The sequence below is a fragment of the Wyeomyia smithii genome, chromosome 3 (genome assembly GCF_029784165.1).
Source record: "Wyeomyia smithii strain HCP4-BCI-WySm-NY-G18 chromosome 3, ASM2978416v1, whole genome shotgun sequence".
NCBI lineage: Eukaryota > Metazoa > Arthropoda > Insecta > Diptera > Culicidae > Wyeomyia > Wyeomyia smithii.
This window is the reverse complement of record NC_073696.1, coordinates 236,761,898-236,788,334: the sequence shown is the minus strand read 5'-3', so window position 1 is coordinate 236,788,334 and position 26,437 is coordinate 236,761,898. Positions and strand designations below refer to the sequence as shown.

At 36.2% G+C, this 26,437-nt stretch overlaps 1 protein-coding gene across 5 annotated transcripts in view; it reads right to left on the bottom strand.

Annotated features, from left to right (window-relative positions):
* Positions 1–2,268: 2,268 nt before the first annotated feature.
* Positions 2,269–26,437, bottom strand: part of LOC129727139 (uncharacterized) — a 103,875-nt gene continuing 79,706 nt past the window's right edge. For 3 of the 5 annotated variants that reach the window (XM_055684631.1, XM_055684630.1, XM_055684632.1), the window contains 5 exons: positions 18,538–18,703; positions 5,102–5,281; positions 3,518–3,586; positions 3,157–3,243; positions 2,269–2,968 (listed from right to left, as the gene is read on the bottom strand). In XM_055684631.1, the coding sequence (XP_055540606.1) occupies positions 2,855–2,968; positions 3,157–3,243; positions 3,518–3,586; positions 5,102–5,281; positions 18,538–18,703 (616 nt within the window). In that variant the 3' untranslated portion in view covers positions 2,269–2,854. Of the gene's footprint in view, positions 2,969–3,156; positions 3,244–3,517; positions 3,587–5,101; positions 5,282–18,537; positions 18,704–18,846; positions 19,086–19,150; positions 19,531–26,437 lie in introns of those variants that run through there. The other 2 variants (XM_055684634.1, XM_055684633.1) reach the window with 2 other exon arrangements.

Here is a 26,437-nt window from a genome sequence, read left to right as displayed (position 1 = left end):
GAGCACGAACAGAATTTTGTTGTCCCCCAGCCACACAGCTGCAATATCCAATACGCAACAGCATAATAAACTGCTGCGTGGCTGAGAGTATGGCATCTTCTGCTATCTGCTTTCATCCGACACGAGGAGAATGTCTTTGACTTCCTTTGATGCCACAACGCAATACAACGTGTTATTTTGTTGGTGAGAGTTCCATCGGTTTAGTTCCACTGTTTGCCAATATGAAATGAGATTTTGTTTAGTATATTTGTGATACATACGGAAAGTTTATCTTTTTAAGTTTTGCGAAACTGGGAGAATGCAATCACTTGAAAAGAGACGGAAAAAAAATAAACGTCGTTTACAAAAAGCGAGCTGGTGATTTTAATTTCTTTAAAATGAATCATCTCATCTTTTTTTAAACCCGTTTTAACGTAGAGCTACGTCTCTCAGGAAGTTCGGCTATATACTCGGCTACATAGGGATGTATAAAGAAAATCTGAAACCGTAAAAAGTGAAAAAGTGTCCAATTTCAAATGTCAATAAATCGGTGAGTTTTGAATGGATTACCTTCATTCTTGCAGCGATAGATTAGTAAATCTTCTAAGATGCCTCCCAAATGCAGAAAATTGTAATTTTATTGTTGGAACTATTGAAAATTGTCAAGCCTTGTCAAAACGCAAAATGCAACCTCTGATTGCTCGTTATATAATTGCTCCCCAAGCGCGGTCGACAGAATTATAGATCTAGTAATTTAAAATGTGCAACAACAACAACAACTACAACAACAACAACAACAGCAACAGCAACAGCAGCAACAACAACAAGTATTTTATAAGATTTGTTATTACCATCAACAGTACGACAAAATATGTTATAATGGTTATTATTTTTAAAAAACAATCAACAAGCTCCAATTAAATTTAAAATCAAAATCATTCAACCAACCACGTACACGCTTTCCATACATAAATATTGTCTTCACACATGGCATCTTCATTGTTACCACGTGATTGGTCATTTGAGGAATCATCCAACTGTTCCCGTTGAAGAGATGGCCTCATTTTCACGCATAAAAGTATCACAGACATGAGCAGCTCGCGTTCATTTTCAACCTGGCTTCTGAAACAGAAAAATTAGCAGTAGCTCTTAAATATCTTCGGAGAGATGATGCATATGAAGCACATACAAACTTTTTCATGTTCCGCTATTCTCACTTCTGCGTTTGCAAAGCTGGTCGTTTTTTCTCTGAGGCAATGAAAACGACCAGCTTCGCCTCATTCTGCCAAGTGTATTCTCATCATCGGATGCGAAAGTAACATTAGCCAGCAGTTGAATTGAATCTATTCTTTAGTCCGGTAGGCATCGTACAGCACTGTTCGGATTGGCTATATAAGCTCTCCGCCAAGTTTATTTTTATTTTCAACGGACTTCAATTCGAGATGGAGCATCCACCTTCTGCTGTGTGCGAAATCCAGTTTTTGTTTGGAACTTGTTACAATACAAACACTGTCCTTCACAAGACAAGCAAATCTATAGTTGTAAATTTACTGAATTTTTTTAACTGAATGTAGATATAGAGCGAATTGACACGAGCTTGGAGAAATCTTTTTTATTTTGTGGTGGTAATAGCTTGAGCATTGGCACACTCTACAGACCAAAAATGATTGAAAATTGAAGAATTGGGCATGGTAATTTTAGTTTTCTGCCCTCTTGTCCACTATGTTGTGTGTTAACCCATTCCCGGTGGGTGATGCCATATGGCATCACCTGACATTTCAATTTTGATTTGAGTTTAACAACTATACATGAAAATTTGCACGATGGTTAGAGAACAGATTGATCTTCTATATGCAATACAGTTTGTGCAATTGTGTATATAGTTGATGAGTAAAAAGAGTTTGAAATTCATTTTTGAGGTGAAAACTGATTTCTCTCCGTCAGGATTGAGTTATTAAATGATAGATTCTCTTTGTCTTACGTCAATAAAACGGTTGTGTGTCAGATATAACGTTCTACTTTTTCTAAACGTCTTTTAACCTTCTAGTGCCCAAATTAGTTTTTAAAAGGACTTTGAAAAAATCACTATGAAGCTTTAAATACATGTTTTAAGTTCTTATTGAAGCTTTTTAGAGGTTCAACTGAAGACCGTCTAAAAACGGCACTGGGCACTAGAGGGATAAATTCTTTTTTTCTCTGGAGAAAGGTTCATCCTGAAGTTTGTGAAATATTTTATAAATCATGTATGTAGCTCTGAATAATAGGTTCTAAAAATGCATAACAAAAAAGTTAACTGAGATAAAAGTGTCATAAAGTGAGATATTTATTTCTAGCTTAGAGGCAAAGCATAAGTTTTATTATCAATTGGCGAAATTATTGTTGGTTGGTTAAAGTTAGAGTGAAACTTTTTTTTATAGAGCAATATGACCTACGAATACCAATTTTATAAGTGATGCACTTTACATATATTCTTAAAGTCATACAAAACCAAAACAGTCGTCAAGAGTCGCAACGCGCATCTTTTCACAAATATTCGGAATTGTTTTCTCTGATAGTCTCTGAAGAATATTGAAACCATTTAGTTTAGATCTGTTGTTGTTTATCACACTTAAATTAACCTGTATGACACTCATCTACAGTAACAAGTAACCTCTGTATGTACAGAAACCTAATCATCAGGTGCAGTTCTAATCGCTGGTCAAACTGCAACCAGATCCCGTAAGGTGATTGGAGCCTAAACACAGCAAAAAATACGTGTCTCTATATTAACAGCTGTCACAATCTAACTTCGAGCTGAACCAAACTTTCTCCCCTTGCTTGTATAGATCGTTTAGTTTACGGTTGCATTCAGTATACTTTTTCAGCATGGGTCCGTCTATGTGCCAGCAGACCCGGTCGATGTGGTTCCATTATTGACGTTCACCAAATTCGGAAAAGACACATCGAACTGGATCAGAATGATGAGATACGTCGCGGTGGCACCAATCATCTGAAAAAAAAAAAAAAAAAAAACAAACAAACCACGGTTACCGGGTAAGAGTAAATTCTCATTTATATCAACTAGGGTTTCAGTATTCGTTAGCAGCATGTTGTCACCACTCGCGTCACTCGGCGGGTTCCACTACAGTCATCTGTCTGTGGTACACAGATCCGGAAAGAATCCAATTATTATCTCACCGTGTACAGGAGCGTCCAGTCGTAGACGAACAAACCGCACGTAATCACCGGACTGCGGTGTAATAATTGCTGGGAGAAAATGTTCAACTGCAAAGAGAGTTTGCAAAAAAAAAAAAAAAGAAAGACACGTCTGTCAAGTCCGCGAACAAAATGCAGTGCAGGGTTAACGTTGAAGTTAAACCCGTTCGCTCAGTGAAAAGTAGGGTTAAACGAGACGGAAATAAGCTCATGGTTCACAACGGCGTCACCGAAGGATATCATCGGGATTAAAGTTTGCTCACGATGACGAGCGCGAAGAAGACGATGACCGACGCTGTGACAGTAACCGGGTCATAGCTTGAGAACTTGTAGTGATACCTACCTCGTTTATGACCGCACTCGAGGTAGAACAATTGATGGCCTTGTGGACCAGCACTCCGATTCGCTTGCCCTGTTGATTGTGGGGAGTAGGTGGAGGAAAAAAAAGAGAGAACAAGTTAACTTAGACGGTGGTATTTAGTGGGTTTTATGGCTAAGGTGATAGTTTTTGCGCGATTATTTGAAGTAGTAAACGACAGAGATATAGTCATGCGAATAGTTTTATACTACCTGGTAGTTATCCACAGGAGATAGTAATTAAATTTTTTATATTTGTTTATAAGGTAGTAAATAGTTCAAGCCCATGCCACGACATTCTCAAGTATACTGTAATTCAGTGAATTGGGGAAACATAAGAATGTCAAATTATCGATTCAATTGTATAAGACACAAAATTTGTTTCCCCGATTGATTATGGTCCTCAACATTTGAACTTTGGTTTTTCTATGCTCGATTATTGTATTGTATGTTAACAAGTGACCATGCGTCTCTCACTTTTTAGAAAACGATGGAGGCGCGCTGTTAAATTGTATTCATGACTCATTTTTCATAGTTATTAATAGATTAGTCAGTGTCATGTTGTACGTCAGTGTGTGCTTATACAAAACAAAATCTAAAGAGCTAAATTATGATGTAGACCTTTTCTCAATTGTTTCTACCATCTCCAAGTCACTTTAGTGCATTCCTCGTTACACCCTTAACCGTTTATTCTAAACGGCGAACTTTACTCCCTAACGACTCGTTCGTGTACCGTACACCCATATCGAATTAATTAACACGTGTGAAAGGCTCTGTCGTCGCATCGGTATAATTGCCTCACAGCAACAAAAACCATTCTATCCGCTCAAAGTAATGATTGTTTGCCTGCGGTTATCGGGGAGACATACAGAAAGGACGCACGGAACCCGGTAAGGTCCGTTTCGAAAGTGTACCTACACGTTCTCAACAATGACTACTATATCAGTCTTTTGAGCACAATGCGAACCAAGTACAGGCAACGACCAACACGTCGCACTTGTTTCCCTCGGTTGCCCACGACCTAACTCGGAAATTAAAACCGTTCCGTGCCTGCTTTCAATGTCTGGAAAGTCCCGTTAGTGTCGCTGCCCTACCATCCTCAAAACTATCCTAGAAGCGACGTTGTAAGGGAAAGCACCGTTCCGTCACGTCGATTTTAAATGTCTCTCTCTCTCTGTCGAGAACCGCCAATCTAGGAAAACAAACATGGCACTTAACCCTTCGATGCCGCAAAAATTTCTCTAGCGTTATTGTCTTGAGCTATACCGCATTTGTTCGCTAGGCAGTTGAATATCATTTTTTACGTTTTCAGAGCATGAAATAGAAAAAAACCTTGTGTTGGACAGGGTTAAATCAGCGCGCAAAAACCACCGGGATGAACCGAAACCAACAACTAGACCCCGCAAGGATTATGACAGCAACGACCGTAATGACGATGATGCTTGATAAATACCACTAGACTGCGTCTGACGAAGAGGTAAAAATTAGAAGAGGTGAGTGGCACGGCTACCGTTGCAGACGCAGACTCGAATCGAAAAGCCATGGGCATACTATATATACACGTACTTACCTCTCGTGTAATTTTGCTTCCGACGGCGATGAAAAACAGAACAAAGAACAAATAGTACATGTACCAGATGAAGTTCAGTACTCCCATGTAGAACAGTTCGTTTCGATAGATGAAAGCCCGGAACAGGCCGAACGAGCAGACGACACCGATGACGAAGCATAGCCCGACGCAGAATGTTATCTGTTGGAAGAAAACGGAAGGAGGTTATGATTAGATTTGGAAAGAGTGGTGAAGAAGGTGTTTTTGTTTGAAGGGAACAAATTTCAAGGAATTGGCTAGCTTGTTAGATATAGAAGTTTATTTTCCAGCAATTGGAGATTAAATTTTGTAGCTAAGAAAATGTACCTTTAGGAAGCTAGATTATGTAATCTACCATAATATTGATGAATCGTTTTGCAATTGTCACCTTATTAGTGAGAAGATTTTTATTTTGAATTTCTTTTTGAATTTGAAACCTTATAATTATCGCAATTCAAAAAAGATAAGTATATTATTCGATTCTCTTCTGCGTATGTGGGAAATGATAAATAAATACAGTAATCACCCGATTATATCTGTACCCGATTTTATCTGCCCCCGATTTTTTCTGCCCCCGATTTTATCACATTTTTCACGCGATTTTATCATCATGAAACATTTCATTAAAAAAATGTCAGGGTGAACTGATTTTCTATTACGCTTGAATATTTAAGATATTTTTCATAATTCTGTGTATCATTCTGGATGCAGTTTACATTAAAAATTCAACCGATGCACAATGTTACATTTTGCTGTTATCGTGCGAATAATTGAATAGTGATACAAATGTTTATTATAACCGTATAATATGTTCGGAGAAGTTTCAAAATATTTGAAAACGCATCTTTTGATGTAGAAAGCTGGGTGATCAATCCTCCTAAAGGTGAGATAGAATATTTACTTTTTCATTAGATAAAGATAGACGCTTGGTGTCTCAGGCAAAGTATTAGGTGATCTCAAAACAAGAAACTTTACAGAAGACATCATGTTTCTATCTCTTACCCATTGCAAGCAACATAAAGTTTTCTATGAGAAGGCATTAAAAATCGTTATTTACATTTTAAGATTTTTCTGGTTGCAATATGTGAGAGATATCAGCATGCTGTCTTCGGCAAAGTTTAGTGTTGTGAGAACATCTAATATTTTGCTTATGGTACTGCGCTACAAAAAAGAAAGTAATTCTTTTTACCAATTCAAACAAAACCATGAACGAATAAAAAAACTTAATTGTTTTTTATTTGCAACTTTACATCGATTTATTTAGGTTTTTTATTTTATTAGGTTTGTTCAGAAAAGTTTTAGGCAGCTGAATTATCTATCTAAAAAAATGTTTTAAAAAAATAGTGATAATCGATTTTTTATAGTCACTTTTCGTTTTTGAAATACAGGATCTCAAATCGAATTTTTTAAATATTTTTTATAAAAGCTCAGACAGTTTTCTCAAATTCATCCCTTGACAACTTTTCTCTATCTTTTGTCATTATTCAGACACATCGATTTATGAAAAACTACAGCTTTTTTTCATATGTTTGTACAGATAAATTTTCCAAAAAAAAAAATAAAATCGCTGATTTTACCTATTTAGTTATTGATTTAGTTATTGATTGAGTTATCGATATTGATTAGTTATTGATTGACCTATTTAGTTATTGATCTTCAATAAAAAAAATTAAATTTTAAAAAATTCCCGATTTTATCACTTTCCCTATTTTATCACGCCAAAAATCATCAGGGTGAGATGTAATCGGGTGATCACTGTATAAGTAAATTAATAAAGCGATAATCAAAAGCCCTGCTCATAGTGCGTGCAGTAGAGTAGAGAGTCAATTTTATTATTGAGTAACTGACCTAGGAGATGCTCATCGAGAAATGATGCTGTAACCTAAGTTTTCATAACTGGTTTGAAAAAATAAGTTTTTGATCCATCAATAGAGGTACGGAGTACGATGTTTCGGAGAAGGTGCGAAGTATTTATGATACTATGATATGATATTATGCGTATTCTGTGCATAATTACTGCGCATTTTGACTTGAAACATTTTAAAATGTACGGTTTTTTAAGCTGGCAAAGATACAGGAAATAAACAAAAGGTTAATAAACATCGTTAGTACTTATATGAAATAACTGTCAATCATTCTCAGCAGTTCGAAAATATTATAAACTGAAGAGAGAAGTCCGAAAAATTTAAAGGTTCGAAGTTATCTGACTATTTTTATATAATGTCACAGATTGAACAAAAGGTAAACGTCTTTAAGGAAATCGTCTTGAATTTTATTGGAAAATATCGAAAACACTAAACATGATTAATCATAAAATGATCATTTCAGATTTCTTTAAGCATAAGTTGTTCCGATAGATTGTAATCCTTCAACCCTCTAGTGCCCAAGTTAATTTTGAGACGGACTTCGAGAAAATCATTATAAATCTTTATAAAAATTTTTAAGCATTGATTGAAGCTTTTTAGAGGTGTAACTGAAGACCGCCTAAAGGCGGCCCTGGGCACTAGTGGGTTAATGATGTAACCCTTTGATAAGTGCTGCGATACCGAAAGTAGAGTGGTGGGTATTGAAACTAAAATTATTGAAACAAACATAGATGCGATGATTACTATCGTTGATTAGCCTCCTAGCAGACTAATTCTTTTGAAGGTTTGTGTCTTCACTATAAATAAACTTGCATTAGTTTAGAGTGGAAAATGTAGAAGAAACGCAACATTTTTCTCGATTACTCAATAAAGCAGGACAAGCCCGAGAATTCCTATGGATACCTAATTCCATAAAGTGGCCAAAATGGTTCGATGGAACAAGCCTGATATGAGGAACTTTATTTCTGTAATACCTTTAAGATAGCGAAGATCGCAAAAAAGTGATAAATTATGAACCACGTTGTGAGTCAGAAGACTCGCAATATTACCGGGTGTCAAATAGTCAAAAATACCAAAAAACACTTTTGCAATTTGTGTTTGATAGTGCCACTCGACCCTTAAGAGGAAAGTTCAAATTTTGGGCTCGACCTGGTACTATTTTTCTGTAGCAACAACCAATTCGAATACCCTGTTACCGACGTGTAGGCTTTGAGTCGTTCTTTGGTGGGGCCCAAGTCAAACGAGGCCCACGCAAAAGCCCGCTACCGTTACGTCCTCACTCATTGGCGGAGATCACCGCCAGACGACCTTTCGGAAAAAAATTGTGCTAGAAAGCATTTGAAACCATTGATTATGACCTCTTACTGAGGAAAATGAAATATTATGGTATCCGGAGCATAGCTAGTACTCTATTCGAAAGCTATCTGTCGGAAACAACTTAGTATGTCTCAATTATTGGTATCGAAAGCACCAGAAAATGAATTACGGTTAGAGTTCCACAAGGGAGCAACTTGAGACCTTTACTGTTTTTGCTCCATATAAATGATCTTATCAGACCTCATTTGCATGTAAAACCTAGATTGTTTGCTGATGATACATCTGTGACATTCGCAGCAACACACTCTGTTGACATAGCCAATCAAATGAGTGAAAATATGAAAAAAAAAAATGGAATTCTATGGAAGTACAAAATATCAACTACAGCTTTGCCAAAGCGTCATACCAATCAAACAAACCGTTTTGGCTCTAAAAATATTTGTAATCATTAATACCTATCCAAAATAGCATTTTTAATTAGCTTCCCAAAAATAAGTCGTGGTCAAATAAATTGGTTGCCCGTTTTTTGTGGAATTGCTCAGGCAGCTTCAAATATCTCGGTTAGATGTCTACACTACTCTAAGCTGCACACCCATGTAGATCATTCAAGAAAAGGTGTAAGTTCTTACTGTGGCTTATTTTGGAGAATATCAAGGCTGCTTCCTCAAAAACAGCGAATTACTATGTACCACGAATTTGTACCATCTAAACTGCAGTATCTGGTCGCTATTTGGGGAGTTGCAGCGAAAACGTTTCCGAGACTGCTTTAAGGGGTTATATACTTTTTTGGTCGAGAACAATGAGGGAAGTTTGAATCTATTTTTAAGTGCATAGCACCATTTTTATTGCATCGAAGTAGTATTTTTCTGAAAGTACAGTTTATCAACAGCAAAAAATTACGTTTGATTTTGAGATATACCATTTATTACTGGAGTAATGGCTGTTTCCCCGGAACGCTATTTTTTTGCAGAGGCCTGCGGTGATCCTGATAGAGACTCAGCGGGTCAACCGAAATCAAAAAACTCATATTATTTCATTGGTTTAGAAGTGTGCCGTGTCCTTGAACGATCGCACGTTTTGAGCGCCAAAAATTGCATTAAATTTTTTTTTGCGGCAAAATGTAACTGTATGTTTCAAAAAGCGATCGCTCAAGGACCGGCGAATTTAACAACGAAAATTAAAAAAAAGATGAAGAAAATCGGTTCATTAGTTTTCCCGCAATCGGGATCACGGCTAAGTCTTGTTTCGAAAAAGACTATACCGAGATAATCGCGTTTAAAGTTTCAAGTTTAGCTTATGTGGCCGCAGCGAGGTGTGTTGCAAATCGCTCCAACTTTCGCCTTATTGCTCAGATCTTTATGAAAATTTGTGAGAATGTTCTCAAGATGTTGCAGTTCAAGATAATGCAATAAAAAAAAATTCGATTTTTTGAAAACTAAAAGGTATATAACCCCTTAAACAACTCAGAATCGATGTCTCAAAACCGTATATGACAATATTGATAATATTTTTATGTATATGGAAAAAAGTGAGTTCTATGCCTCTGGGAGAAAAGATTTGGAAGAACTTGACCTTCCCCCCCTGCTCCATATAAATGAAGATATTTAAGTTTCAAAATTACTGACATGTTCGGACATGTTCAGCAGTGCTTTGCAATCCTGCAGTTCGTCGGTTGGTCTGTCTGCTCTGAAACGCTGCGATCGAATGAGTCGCCTGCTAAGCCTTGCTACGCTCAAATCGGCTCCTGCTCCACCAGCTGTGAATCGAGCCAGTTTCCAGTAAGAGTCGACCATCCTCTCACTGCAGTAATAGGTAATACAATGAAGACTAACTTCCTGCAAGCTGAGGCTTCTATACATGACTACTATAATTTGGGAATCGACCGTAATATTGATATCGGGGGATTTCGGCTAAGCGGTCTTTTAATTTGGAAACACTTATTTGATTCTGTTGATTCTGTTGAAACGTTGGACAGAATCAAATAAGTGTTTCCAAATTAAAAGACCGCTTAGCCGAAATCCCCCGATACATGACTACTGAGAGTTAATTTTTTGGTAGGCGTAGAGTGAGTTTAACAACAACAACAACAAAAACAAACCGTTTCAGCTTATTTTTGTGTCGACTGTGCTGGGGAAAAAAGGTAGTGATTGGTTGCCCGCTATGATTTTAACAATCCATTTTATTTACCAGTTTTTGCAATAGCTTATCTAAATCAATTGGTAGTTTTTATTACATAATCTCAACCGTGAAAGAATTTTTGATCGGTTAATGCCAAAAGCTCGAGATCTGATCTGTTGAGAAATGGTTGATATATAAGCGTACTGCCCACTTTTTCCATGGTTAAATACTAGATTTTCAAATTCAGGCGCCTAACTTTCAGATAGCCGTTAGTCTTACATCAAATAATAACGTATGCAAAGTTGCTTAGTTAATCAGGGCCTGTTGTCGACCCCATGAACGAGTTTGCGGAAAATCCATTCGATGCAGAAAACAAAACACATAATGTTCCAGAATAAACTTGAGAAATCAAATGGTTCAAACTGTTCAATATTATTTGTGTACTGTTGGTACACTGAAGTTAAAAAAAAAAATTAATCCACCTAGCGGTGAGACCCAGCCTTTTTCCTTCGAACTTATAATTTGTTGAAATAGATTAACTCCACTACTTAAAATATACACCTTGATTATTTCTGCTGGATTTGTTATTCATTCTAAACAACAAATTTTTGGTAGCCAACAGCACAACTATACCGAACATTTAAATTAAACATATCATCAGCTTCGTGCAACACTGGCACAACTCAAAATTTTGCATTTTTGAGTTTTTGTTGGCAAACAATGCCAAATACTGTTAAGTTTCATCACACGAGATCCGATTTCGAAAATCACAAAAATTCCAGTGTTATGAGTAGAAGTGCCTTTGCTGCACAAATGAAAATTTCTCCATAAAGTTAGTAAAAATAAGGTTTTAACTTGGACAAAGTAGACCCAAAGGTGTTAAATAAGGATTCAAACGCGTTTTTCTCGAAACTATGTTTTTTGAGTTGTGCCAGTGTTGCACGAAACCAACGATATGAATATAAATTAACACAAATAACAATCACGCAAAAAAAATTAAATTCTTTCAACTATATGATGCGATGTTGTTTTTGATTATGGTTTAATCGATTTGTACGCATATACTGCCTATAAATATTCAGATTCTTCAAGTCAACGTTAGTCAGTAGATTTCAAATAATGTATAATTAAATGTTGTTCCTTATACATTAATTTGAATGCTCTCATCAGTGAAATTGAAATTCTTTAACGCAGTTGATATTACTGATCGTTTCTGAGAGGCATCCAATGAATGGCCAAATACCAATCAATATAGGTTTATGAAACCTGAATTATACCCAGTGGCCAGAATCGGACCTTAAATCCAATTCTCAATCCAGATGACCACTTCTGGTTGCCTGATAATCATAAAATCCATCATAAAATTGCCGAACAGCCTAATCTGAGTATTTCGATGGCGAAGATCGAAGATTCCGATCAACAGCCTAAAGTGACAAATATCATCCAATACGATTTGAAGAAGCGGTATGATACCCTGAGGCCAAAAATAATCTTCAGACGCCATTTTAAATTTCTAGACAATAGCTTCCGGTTTCTACCAGTCTAAAAGGGACAAACATTACCCAATGTGAGTTTTTCAGTACCCGGGATGATGCTCTAAGACCAGGAATCAACTTCATACTTTATTTTGAAATCCGAATTTGCGACACCTGTTTTCTTTAAATAAGTCGTGTAATCTTTGAAAGAAGAGATTTTCAATATTTTTACAATTTAACACATAATGGACAAAATAAAAGTCCGATTACACTGGTCAACACAAGTGTTGTCCCGAAGGTCAAACCAAGAAAAAATGAAAAATTATAGCTTATCCTGTGATTTTTTTTCTTTCTAGGGCAATTATTATGAGCTTTAGAGCAGCATTTTTTCGATTTTGTCATCCAGTGTTATAATCAAATTAAATGGGTACCAATAAAGCAACTAAACCTTCAATTTAAAACTAAGATTGTTGAAATCAGTGATGCCATCTTTGGCGAAACGAGTGAATTTGATAAAGTTTTCTGAACACGTTTCTTTTCATAACCTTCGAACTACATGTTCAATCATCATAACATTCGTTATTGAGGGGTTTTAAAGACAGCCCGTTCATTTGATACCTATTTTGTTCAAATCGGTTGTGTAGTTTCTGAGACAATGGAGTTTCATAACTTTTACATTTTGATACATAACAGATAAAGTTACAGTCCGATTATAATAAAATTCATTCCGATCAGGCAACTAGACCTTTCTATTGCAACTTATTTCGTGAAAACCGGTCCATCCAGGCCTGAGAAAAGAGGGTGAGTTCAAGCAGTCTAAGGAACATATTTCTTTTCATAGCTTGATTTCACCTTATTATACATAACGGACGAAGTTGAAGTCCAATAACAACAAAATTCTATTGGGTCCTATGGCGCAACAAGGCCTTCCATATGATACTAATTTTGTAAAAAATTGGTCTTGCCATCTCTGAGAAAAATGAGTGAGTTTAAACAGTCTTCGAAACATGTTTCTTTGCGTAACTTTTGAACTACTTATCCAATCATTATAAAATTATTTCACAAATGGTTCAAAAAACAAGCCTGTTCTTTTGACACCAATTTTGTTCAAATCGGTTTTGTAGTTTCTGAGATAATGAAGTTTTGTGATTTTACATTCTGATACATAACCTCGAAACTCAAAATCCGATTACAATAAAATTCAATAGGGTCTTATGAGGCAACTAGACCTTTCATTTGCAATTAGTTTCATGAAAGTCGGTCCAGCCATTTCTGAGAAAATCGAGTGAGATTGGGAAACCGTTACATACATACATACACACACACACACACACACACACACACACACACACATACAGAAAATGCTCAGCTCGTCGAACTAAGTCGATTGATATATGAGATTCGACCCTTTGGAGCACTTTTATACCTTTGGTTTTTTTTAGTGATTGCTATACCTTTCTAGGAAAAAGGCAACATTGTGCCGTGTCAAATAAATGTTGTGTGAACAAAAAAAAAAGAAGTTCAAAAAGTATTCCGAATATCCACATTTAAATCTGTTGCAAGTGTGTTTTGACAGAGGGCCACATTTGATGAAAGAACTTTTCTACGGGTATGTCTTAACGTTAATCCATTCTGCACACTGGGCCAGAAATGGAATCTAGCGGAACGAAATTAATAGCGCTCTTAGGGTTTGACCAATCGGTTTTCGATCTTCTACAAAGTTTCTTGGTATAGTTAGGGCGTCATTTTAGATGTTTGAATTGGTTCGGAATTTAGCCACAAAGGTGGCGTTGCGATGCCAACTTCTTTCCCTTACACGCTAGAGCTTTGCGGTATTCTACAAAGTTGTAGATCTCTAAATTCCATGAAACTTTACAGAATATACAAAATTTCTAACTCTTCAAGCTTCAGAGATCAACGAGTTTTTATAAATTTTATCTGAATTTCACGTTTTATTGTGATAATTTTATAAATTCACTCGAAATAATTTCTTACAGTTTTTTTCTCGATATAAATTGAATAATTACGTCGTTTTGGATTTGGCTACGAAACAAACAAAGTAACATTTGATCCAATAGCACGGATCTACTCTCAATAAGCCTAGCTTTACTAACGAAAACTCGACGCATACTTAAATCGAAAACGTATGCTGATTCAGAAAATTGCATATTCTTTGGTGATTTTAATGTTCCGAATCACAAAACTATTACAAAAAATGTGAAACTCAAACAAATTCTTCAAAAACTCGTAAATTTCAAAAAAAAAATTAAGAGACAGAATTTTTGTTTCTACTACGAAGTTACATAAAATTTTCTAATGTAAAACTTCGTCGAAAACTGCAGAGCTCTAGCGTGTAAGAATAAAAAGTTGGTGTCGAAGCGCCATCTCTGCGGCCAATTGCGAACTAAACTGAGCGTCAAATTGAAGTTCTTATTACACTGAGAAACTCTGCTGAAGACTGCACATAGGTTGAATAGAGTATCAGAGTACTGGACCGTGTATTCCAAGCAATAAATACATAGCAATTGTATTTTTATCTGAAACCTATGGTTATATTCAAACTGAAATATCACAAAAACACCAGAAAACACTTCTTTCAAATTTTCAGAAAATTAAGATTTTTTGATGGACAATTTTTAGAAAAAATCATGGTTTGCTAATACTTGCTACCCGCTGAGATATCTACTTCACAAAATTATGTATTTTTTCAAATTTTGTGTATTATTTTCACTTAAGTACTTCAGAAACTTCTGTGCTCGGAAGAAAACGACGTAATTGTCAATTTATATCGAGAAAAAAAATGTGAGGAAATTATTTCGAGTGAATTTATAAAATTATCACTATAAAATGTGAAATTCAGATAAAATTTATAAAAACTCGTAGATCTCTGAAACTTGAAGAGTTAGAAATTTCGTATGTTCTGTAAAGTTTCATGGAATTCAGAGATCTACAACTTTGTAGAATACCGCAAAGCTCTAGCGTGTAAGGGAAAGAAGTTGGCATCGCAACGCCACCTTTGCGGCTAAATTCCGAACCAATTCAAATAGCCAAAATGACATCCTAACTTTACCAAGAAGCTTTGTAGAAGATCGAAAACCGATTGGTCAAACCCTAAGAGCGCTATTAATTTCGTTCCGCTAGATTCCATTTCTGGCCCGGTGTGCACTGAAAGTTAGTCAACTTTTTATTACCTTGAATACTTTTTTAAAGTGGCTTTAACTTGCAATATAAAGTAGCTGAGAAAATTTCCTACTGGATACAGTTTTTACATGTCCGAATTGAAGTAAAAAATAACATTTTGGAAGAAACAGTGTTTGGAAGTAGCGCTGTTTTCATCGTATTCTGATATTTTATCACCAAAAAATGTTCAAAGTATTCCCTCTCTATCTGCTCTTAAATTTGAGGACTTACAATTTTATTGCGATGCTGGCGGTAAGGCCGTATACATTAACAATGCTTTTTGTTCTTGCAAGTTCTCCACCAAATATGCAGCAAGAATACTGTAATATCATAAATATTAAAGCAGATAGTTAATGTGTTTTTGAGGTTTCATTTCAAGATGTTGACATCTTCAAGCTTGTTTCATCGTACGTATTGGTTCATCGGAGACGTTTGATTAACAAACCTCTTTGACACGTAAATGATTTTGTTGTGGCGTAATTTACTGTTAATTGTGTGAAAATGTCAATTGCGGGAAGTGTTACATTTCTCATTTCATTCAAGAAACACTACGGCTGAAGCGCATCGAGAGTGTAAAAAGTTCACGGAAATGCTGCTCTAAGTGAAACTACTTGCCGTGATTGGTTTCGTTATCTTAAAAAATTTATTTTCGATTCTGACGATTGTCCACATGAAGAAGTTCAAAAACCTTCAAAGAAGTTCAAAAACCTTCAATGCAAAACGCATGAACAGCTTGCTTCAGTTCTAACCGCCAAGGAGGAGAAGGAGTTAACCGCCAAACCATTTCTAACCGACAAAATGCTTTGGGAATGTTTCAAAAACAAGAAACTCGGGTCCTTTTTGATTTGAATCCGATGGACAATGAGCGTTGCTTTTCAGCCCATGAACGACTACTCCAGCAGGAAAAAGAAAGAGAAAGCGGTAACAAATTGCATTTCGCAGAATGTCTATAAGCATAACAGTTCCAGAGATAGTAGCAAAATATAAATATAAATCATGAGAAAATTAGAGAAACTTTGACTTTATTTTTGAAAGGGGCTGCGACTTGATTTATACTGTCAATGTTTATGGTTAATAAGCGTAAATTCAATGCGTTAAACTCCTTCTTATGTTGAGTGGAAATATTTTTTCTGTATTACAAATAACTGGAAGTTTACCTCAAAGCGAAGCACAAAAATTCAAGCAAAGGATTGTGAAATTGCATAATATTGAATATTCAATGCCCGTGTAATGATGACTAGAGACAGTGGTAATTCGCGGCAAAAAAGTTGAGAATTCGCGGGTGGTAAAATAGAAAATATTCAGAATTCGTGGTAATTTCGCGGCAACCTTTTTTTTTAGAAAACGCCAAATGAAGTGGTTTTTCGGGTAAAAACAATAAAAAACCTGTTTTATTCAATTTAATATACGGTAATTGAACCGTACGATTCATGATTTCTTTGCTGAACGGATTACTGTCAAATTGTCTTCAATCATATTTTGGTGTCGGAAGGTACGTTTTTCTGAATCACGCTGCATTCCGCATCTACCGATTTCCCGGGAATCTATAGATATTTATTTGCCAACCGGAAAACCTCAAGAAACCGTCTGCGTTTCGAATACTTGCCAAAATTATAATATCAATCTCACTGGTGCGTATTTTTAAATATGTAAAAATGTTTGCTACTTGAACTTAGTAGGTACATCTTTCAACTTCGATTTTGCACACTCTGGAACTCTATCATGCAGGTCTCCGATCGCCAAAATCTTTGCTCAAAGAGGATCTAGTAACCGAACCGTCCGAAAACAATTCAACCCAGGCTGACAAAATCTCGTTGTAAGAGAGTATTAGTATTATTCCATCTTATTGGTTGCATAGGAAAAGGCCTCCCGTTGCTCATTAATCTTTAGATTTGATCGTGTTGCAGGTTTTCGCGGCATTTCGCGGATTTTGGGTAATTTCGCGGCCGATGCTGGATTTCGCGGAATTCGCTGCTGTTCCTAATGATGACATTCGAATGACTTATCGTTAGAAGAGTCATTCGAAAGGGCTTATTTGATACAGTAAAATGCAACTTTCAGTTATTTTATTCGAATTTCAAATCTGATTACCCGATCGAAAGGACAAAACAATAATGTAACAGAAGCTGTTAGTTTGTCATGGGAAAAACTTATCAGGTTGTGTTTTCAACATGATCCCGTTAGATGTTAAAATAACAGAAATGATAACAAAAATTATTCTACTACTTTGATACCATATCAAACTTTGTTACTAATGTATCAACTTTCTAACAAAATTAGATAGCATATAGAACAGTTTAATAACAACCATTGTTAGAAACAGCAGGTTTTGGTACGGACGAAAAATTTGTTAGAATTTTTTCATGACAAAAGTTGTCATTTCAGGATTAGTTATTAATACTCATTAAGATTCAATTGTGTTATCAAAAGCATATGGGAAAATTCAAAATCGTATCAAAATATGTTATTTGTATCTCGTGTTGATAGAATTAAGTAATCTTTTAGCTATGCTGTTCTGATTGGGTATGTTTTTCATTCTAAAAAATATTGACCCAGGCTTTCGGTTTGAACTAAAAATGTTAAAAAAACTAAAATAGAACATATTTAATACACACTTAATAATCATGCCTTCAGTTATATATTTAATACTTGAGTTGATAGAAATTATCTTTTGCAAAGTACTCTCTCAAATTTCTTCAGATTGGCACCAACTTTTGATAAAGCTTTGTTTTGAATTTAAAGCATGCAAGCGAAATTTGTCTCAATAACTTTATTAGTTTTTTATGCATCATTTTCCTCGAGTCGATTTTGTACCATTTCCTTAAACATTTTCAAAAACCCCCAAATACAATCATATAATACGCTTTCGCGAGAAGTTGAACGAATAAGAATTTTTTATTGGACTAAACTGGTGGAAGAATCCTGAAGGCTACCTGCTTCCGAAAGTGAATGCAACCGCAGCTGTTGAAAAACTAGTTTCTCGCGATATCAAAGCAACATTTACTAACATACCAGATTGTCCCACTGTTCGCTACTAACTAATGCAACATACTGCAGCTCCTCATTATCGTTCAATTTCCACGGAATTCACCACCTAAGGATATTCACGCTGCATAAGTGCTATACCATCTGTTGTATAGCGGTATAATACACGGGATAGACACTGCCTCTGGGTGAAAAGCCGCATTTCGAGACTTTACGCCCGGGTGAATCAGTGCTCAAGTGATGAGTAAACCAAAAGGTTGAAAAGCTTGAACACTGTGATTCAGTGCTAGAGTACCTCTAGATGCAGAGCCTCGAAACTGTGGCATCTCATTCACTCATGCAATCGCTTCGCTAGATTCACCCTACACACTTGCAATCGAAGCAGAACCAGAATCAGTAGTGTGTACGCTGTAGTATGTTTGTTCCTGCTAATGTCATTCAAATCCACAACCCGTGATCGTTCCCACCTGCAACTTACCTGCACTGAGAAGCAGTAATTAACCAACTCCACCACATCGTTGAGTTTGTCGTGCAATATTTTGATCTGCTTGATGACAGTAAGCTGTTCCTTCTCACTGCACACGGTCGTCTCCGTATGGACCGACGGGAAACCGCTGCATGTCGGATTCGTTGGAAAGTACATCCTGCAAAGACAGCAATCGAGATTACACACATGAGAAGGGGTGTTGAATGTTTCGGTTGGACGATTTACAATTTCATCAAACTTGAATATTGGAAGGAAGGTTTACTCTAATCGGATTTGCTTGCCACTTGGGATTGGAATTACCTAAATAGTTTAGCCAAGCTCTGGAAGCGACGTAGCAACTGCAACGCTAGGATGGTTGCATAAGAGCACATTAATACATAATGTAAGAGGAAAAACATTGTTCCAAACAGATATTGTATTTCAAATATGCCCTCGAGGGATACAAACAAGATTAACGAACTAATTATACTAGATATGACTAAACCGATAGCTATTTTCCATTGGTCAAAATAGGTATTCTGGAGACCCAATGAGTTGAGCTGAAATCGAGAAACTATACGTGAATTGTGAAATTTTCTACGAGCACGTATTCATCATCTAGAACCTTATCGTCGGCTGCTTGAATCCTTTGGAAAATATGACCAATAGCTTCGTTATGAATTCGATTACCGACTGTTCCACATATCGGTTGAAGATAGTACATAAAAATCGAAATAGCTCCACTTTGGCTCATTACCACCGAACCCGAAGGGAGTTTCAGATCGGTTTGGATGCAGAAATAAGCCATCCAAATGATGATAGCTAACATTACAATCAGATGCAGTAGGTTAGCTAAGCGTTGCCACCTAGTAATATTTTTGTCACTACCGTAGAGCGGAACTAGCCCCAAGCACTTAGCCATTACGGCACAGGGAGCGATAACTGCGTAAACGTCTCTCGAATTGTTCCAACACATTTTCTTCCACGAAAGAACTGGTCGGTTTGGATGCGGGATGGGAACTGAGCCGATACCGTTCACAGTCCAGCGATGAATTGCTGCAGCAGCACCACTCCCTCTTTTACTTAGCACGGTATCACGTTGCGAATTAATAAGTGGAGTATAAATATTTATTTCTAATGTTGATGACGCCCACTGATGTTGATTAAGTTGAGGGATTGTTTATTATAGGGGGCAGAAGTGTGAATGTAGAAAAAGGCGGCAGTTAAATATGGCTTATTTTACAGCTTAAAGAATGATTCGATAGTTGGAATAAAATAATCTTATTACTAGAAATGAACACAGTTGAGCAAACCGCTTTGCGGTTCTAAACAAGTGAAATCCATTCTAGAAACTTGTAGCCGTTTAAACCGAAGTCGGTTCACCGATTATAATTATACAGTCGAAATCACTAGCAATTTGGTGGAAAGAGTGGTGTTACATGCGAAACTTGTTACCACAAACCAACACTGAGTGAGACGGTTAACCTCTTGAGTGGTACTAGATTTCAACTACAACATGCATTTGTGCATTAACAACCTGCAATGACTGCGCCAAAAAAATATTTTTTGCTCTTGTGTTGGTGGGTAATAAATGATGATTTTTGATATAAAATTGCAATAATTTATGATGAATTCTATGACTGTTTCGGAGTTGAAAAAAATTGCCCTCTAAGATGTTATTAAATTGGTCGGAAATTGTTGAATATCTCGTACTGTTGCGCTGTGTCTGCACCATCATTTTGGCACGTGTTTGTAAAAATGAAATGTGTTTAAGAAATAGTCAGAGTGCCAAAAATGTCACAAAATAAGATATTAACAATATTATTAGGTGCGCAACTAAGTTCTACAAAAATGTAACTCTATTTTAAATAAATAGTTACCTATAAATCACTATCGCTAGCTTCAACTTTGCCCATTATTTTTGGTAGAGTTCGTATACCGTTATGATAGAAATATTCGTCTCTTGAAGCTATCCCCGAATCAAGCCATTTTTCGATGAGCCGAACTACTAATCAGCCAGGTCATGTGCCATCGAACAGAACAAGTATTAATCGGAGCGCGCAATATTTGGGAAATCTGGCGGGTGGGGCACTACTTCTCGATTAAGCGTTTCTGTGTAAGTTTTAACGACTTTTGCCGTATGAGGCCGAGCGTTGTCATGCAGTAGAATCACTTTTTTGTGTCTCTGCTCGTACTGCGGCTAATTTGCTCGCAGTACTCAGCTTAATCGCATCAATCAACGCTGGTATCGTTCCCCAGAGATGGTTTCGTTGGATTTCAAGAGCTCATAATAACCCCGATCTGGTTCTCAAAAACACACAGCATGACCTTTCCAGCGTGTATAATCGGCCGATCCTTTGTGATGAAATCCAGCTTTGTCACGGTACCAATGAGCTACCTTCTAGCTGTAATGGGAGTTCACAAAGTCTGGCCAAAGCTTAACAGGATGTGTGCCATAATAAATGATATAACTAGGTTTTGAGGTACTCTTGCTTGTATACTGTTGAGTCCATCGTCTTGTTCGTGATAAAAACCATGGTTTTCTGTTAACAGCTGCAAATTTCTTGTGCTGCAAACAAACTTGAACTCGGCGGGGACATAAGCAAGCATCCTTTGTACTTCATCTGAGCCTACTCGTACTATTTTTGAGTGCGTGTTTTAGCTACTAGGTTTTGCTTAGGCCAGTTCTAGTTTTTGCATCAAATTATTTTGGCGATATTTCGATCCGAGAGGGCTGGATAGTTCCGCTGCTGATGGTTTTTTGCCTTTCTCCTAGAAAGGTATAGCAATCACTAAAAAAACCAAAGGTATAAAAGTGCTCCAAAGGGTCGAATCTCGTATATCAATCGACTTAGTTTGACGAGCTGAGCATTTTCTGTTTGTGTGTGTGTTTCTGTATGTGTGTGTGTGTGTGTGTGTGTGTGTGTGTGTGTGTGTGTGTGTGTGTGTGTGTGTGTGTGTGTAACGCTCTCCCAATCTCACTCGATTTTCTCAGAGATGGCTAGACCGATCTTCATGAAATTAATTGCAAATGAGAGGTCTAGTTGCCCCATAAGACCCTATTGAATTTATTTGCAATCGGATTTTTGGTTTAGAGGTTATGTTTAAAAATGTGAAAATCACGGACCTCATTATCTCAGAAACTACTCAACCGATTTGAACAAAATTGGTTTCAAATGAACGAGCTACTCAAAAAACTTTTGAGTTTCATGAAGATTGAACGTGTGGTTCAGAAGTTATTCAAAGAAACATGTTCTGGAGAGTGTTTAATCTAACTCATGTTTCTCAGAGATGGCTGAACCGATTTCCACAAAATCAGTGTTTGGAAGGTCTAATTACCCCATGAGACCCTATTGATTTTTTTGCAGTCGGACTATTACTTTGCCTGTTATGTTTAAAAATGTGAAATCCAGCTTTGGAAAGAAACATATTCCGAAGACTACTTAAACTCACTCTTTTTTCGCACAGATGGCTGAACCGATTTCCACGAAATTAGTGTCAAATGAAAGGTCTAGCTGCCTCATAACACCCTATTGAATTTCAATGTAATCGGTCTCTTACTTTGTCTGTAATGTATCAAAATATGAAAATCACGAAACTTCATTATTTCAGAAAGTACACAACCGACTTGAATAATATTGGTTTCAAATAAACGTGCTAGTTAAAGGTTATATGATAAATTTTATAGTGATTAAACGCGTGGTTCAAAAATTGTGAAAAGAAACATGTTCCGGTGAATTTTCAAATTCACTCGTTGTCCCAAAAATGGCTGGACTAAATTCAACAATCTTTTTTTTTTCTGTATGGACTTTCTCACTGCGACCTGAATCGTAGATCTATTGTGAGATATGCCCGGGTGTCTGTTGTATCCCGCACTTCTATTATTAGCAATACCGCTATTGAGAAGTGGCATGCTTATTATTATTGTTTATCAGTGCTTGTGTGTAATGTGATACTCTTCCTTTTACCCGCTTACTGTTCTACTATACCGATGCTCGTTCCTCTTGCCAAAGATCACCAATTATAATTCCCTGGAGAAGTTTCGTAGTGTGTCCTTCTGGCCAGTTTTATTAATAAGAGGGGCTTATGTATTGTTAAGAGAAAGTCACGCAAAGGTGTTATAGATTTCAGCGTGAAGGAAGGGTAAGTGGTGGGGGGAGCCTGAGAATGAACCCATACTTCAAGTCCAGTTTTGACATCGAATGGTCTGATTCTACTAAGATTCGAACCCACGACCATTCGCTTGACAAAGCGGACTCTGTAACCTTGCGGCTACGCAGCTCCCCAATCCCCATTCCCCATTCAACAATCTTAGTCTCAAATGAAAAGTTTGGCTTTCTTGTAGGTTCCCATTTTATTTGACTATCGTATCGTATTTTTATTCCAACCGTTATGTGTTAAATTTTAAAAACAACGAAAGTCTATTATCTCAAAGATCACACGACTTATTTGAACATATCTAGTGTCATTTGAACGGGTGTCCCTCAAACTAACGAGTAAGAAATTTCATAGCAATTTGATATGTGGTTTAAAAATTAACTGTAACTGCTTTGATCAAAACATATGACCTCAACAAAATTTAAATTTTGTATTGTGCTATTCGTACGTTCCCGGTATTGCTCGTGATTGAAGTGTACAAAATTCAAAGTCATTTCTTTTATTTCACTATTTCTTCAGCACGAATATTTTACTCTTAATTAATAATTTTTTCAACTTTTTGCCTTTCTCCTAGAAAGGTATAGCCATCAATTGCAAAACCGAAGATAAGAAAGTGCTCCAAAGGGCCGAATGGCATATATCACTCGACTCAGTTCGACGAGCTGAGCATTTATGCATTTATGTGTGTATGTGTGTGTGTGTGTGTGTGTGTTTGTGCAGATTTTTATTTTCACTCACTTTTCTCAGAGATGGCTGGACCGATTTTAATGAAATTATATGCAAATGAAAGTTCTAGTTGCCCCATAAGCCCCATAAATTTCATTGTTATTGGATTTTTATTTTAGAGGTTATGTTTAAAAAGGTAAAAATCAAGAAACATCATAGATTGAACATGTGGTTCAAAAGTTATGAATAGAAACGTCTTTTGAAGACTGTTTAATTTCACTCATGTTTCTCAGAGATGGCTGGACCGATTTTCACAAAATCAGTGTCATATGAAAGGTCTGCCTGTTATGTGTAAAAATGTGAAATCTAGCTATGAAAAGAAACTTATTCCGAACAATACATAAACTCACCCGCTTTTCTCAGAGATGGCTGAACCGATTTTCACGAAATTAGTTTCAAATGAAATGTCTAGGTGACTAATAACACCCTATTGAATTTGACTGTAATCGAACTGTAACTTCGTCTGTAATGTACCGAATTGTAAAAATCACGAAACTTTATTATCTCAGAAAGTACACAACCGATTTGATCAATAGTATTATCAGATGCACGGGCTAGTTAGAGGTTAACTGATGAATTATGATTAAACACGTGGTTTCAAAGTTTGGCTGCCCTATACGTTCCCATTTCATTTGATTATAATCGAACTAAGCAACCATTAGCTATTAAATTGTTAATATAACAACGAAATTCTATTATCTCAAATATTACACTACTAATTTGAACATAACTAGTATCATACGAACGAGTCATCTCTCAAACTTACAAATAACAAACTTCATAACAATTTGATATGTGGTTCAACAGTTATGGAAAGAAAAGAAATTCAAAGGCTATTTAAAACTATACCTGCTTTGATTAATATATGTGGCCACAATATAATTTTAATGTGGTATCGTACCATTTAAATGTTCCTGGTATCACTCGTGATTGAATTTTTCGAAATTAAGAGTCATTTCTTTTATTTCGCTATTTCTTGAGCATTTACATTACGTCAAATTTCATATTTAATATTTCTATTATAACATCAAAAAAGTGAATACACATTTATTGGATTGAAGCGTTCATGTAAATCTATTATTACAAATAATAAGTTTGAATGAGAAGGGCTGGGTCCGACCGCTAGGTGGATTAATTTAGGTTTTTACTACGATGATTACTCTGATTTTTCTATGGTCAGGCTTGACTTTTCTCTTCAGATTAAAATTACCGTGTATGAGATTTTCTTTCACTGCAAAACACAACTGCTCTCACACTGGTGGGCAAAGCTATGCAATTGCTTGAAAAAAGCAGCGCGAACACACGAACAATACGCTCAATAACTACACAGCAAAGCTCACTGCAGAGCTATTACTGTATGTCTCTTTAGTATAAAATCAAATGAGGAGAAATCTCGATCAGCCCCCCGTCACGCATGTTTGCTTTCGAATACTATCGAATTTATCTCAGCATTGCACACCGCGGTGCTTTTCTCTTTAGAGTGATTCATCACTTTTGTTTCGCTCAGCTGTGGTGTAAGCAGAAAGAAAAGTGTAGTGTAAAAAAATGCTACACACAGCTCTAATGCTGGACGAGATGTGAACGGTGAATTTTCACTCTGCTCTTCTCACATATTGAGGAATATTCTGCTCTTCGCACAATTTTGGTCCAGCGATGGTATTCTACGTGATTTTCCGGGACTCGTAAGTAATCTACGTAGAAAACTGTATTCTACGTTTTTTTACGGTAGAAAACTTCTTGCAAGTAGAAAACTCTCAAAAACACTCGAAAATTCACAGTGTGAGCCATAAAATGCCATTCGCTGCGCTGAGCAGGTGTATTTAAGTAACGGGAGAAATAATATAAAAAAATAAAACACGAAGAAGCAAGAAAGTGTATTTCTGGACTACTTTGTGATTATGGCGAAACAAGCAATGATAAAGAAACTGAAAAAAGCAAACAAAGTTTTCACTTAATAATTTCCATCGTAATTCACGGTTCAACAACATATTCGTTATCATCCAAAAATGCTAATGAAAGCAAAATCGCATAATATACGTCACATAAAAGTCAGTGCAACAGCAAAGTCGCATCTAAGGCCTGATTTCTACAGAACAATCGCTGTCAAATCTTATATATTTAGAGCGTACTCAACATCTCAATGGTTCATGGCATATTTAAAAAGAGCCCACCAAAAATTCCATGCAACTTAAAAAGGTTGCAGGAAGAATTCTTTACAACCTCGGGAAAAATAACTCTAAAATGCGTCAAGCACTTTCGTGAAAAGTGGAACAACTCATAAACTCCGTAAATACGCATAATTGTGAAATAAGGCGTTTCAAAAACTGAGTGATTGTTACTCACATTTTGGGTACAGTATTACTCAATTTTGAGTTAAGTAATTATTCATTTTTTGGGTTCTGAATTGCTACTTAATTAAATTTACAAATTTACATAAAGTTTCGAAGATAAAATTAAACATACCTGGGTTTGCTGTTTGTACTGGCTAGAAAGCGCTAGAATATTTTGCAAACGGGAGGTATTCCTAATCAGAAAACTTATGAAACACATCAAAACAAATTTAATCGATGGAGATTAAAACCAATGAAATTTAAATGTCAAATTTGTACTCAATTCACATAAAATAATCATCACAATTAAAAATAAATAATATTTTTGAACCTAAATTTCGTTTATTCTTCATATTATTCACCACAAAAATCTCTTTGCAGGTTTTCGTAGAATCCGTAGAATACTCGTTTTTGGTTAGGTATTCTACCAGAGGTATTCTACGTAGAAAACTACATGAGGTTTTCTACATGACATCCCTGCTGGTCATAGTTATCCGGTTCTCGGAAACATCATGCATATTTGATTTGGTCAACTTCAGTATTTCTGCGTTTTTTCATATGGGATCTTCCACTTAGTTTAACTTTCTTTAAACTTCACGAATCGAGATGAAACTTTCAACACTGAAAGGTGAATAATTTCCAAACAGATAGCTGTCAAAACATTTCAAATCTGACTACTGAGATGCAACTGACAATAT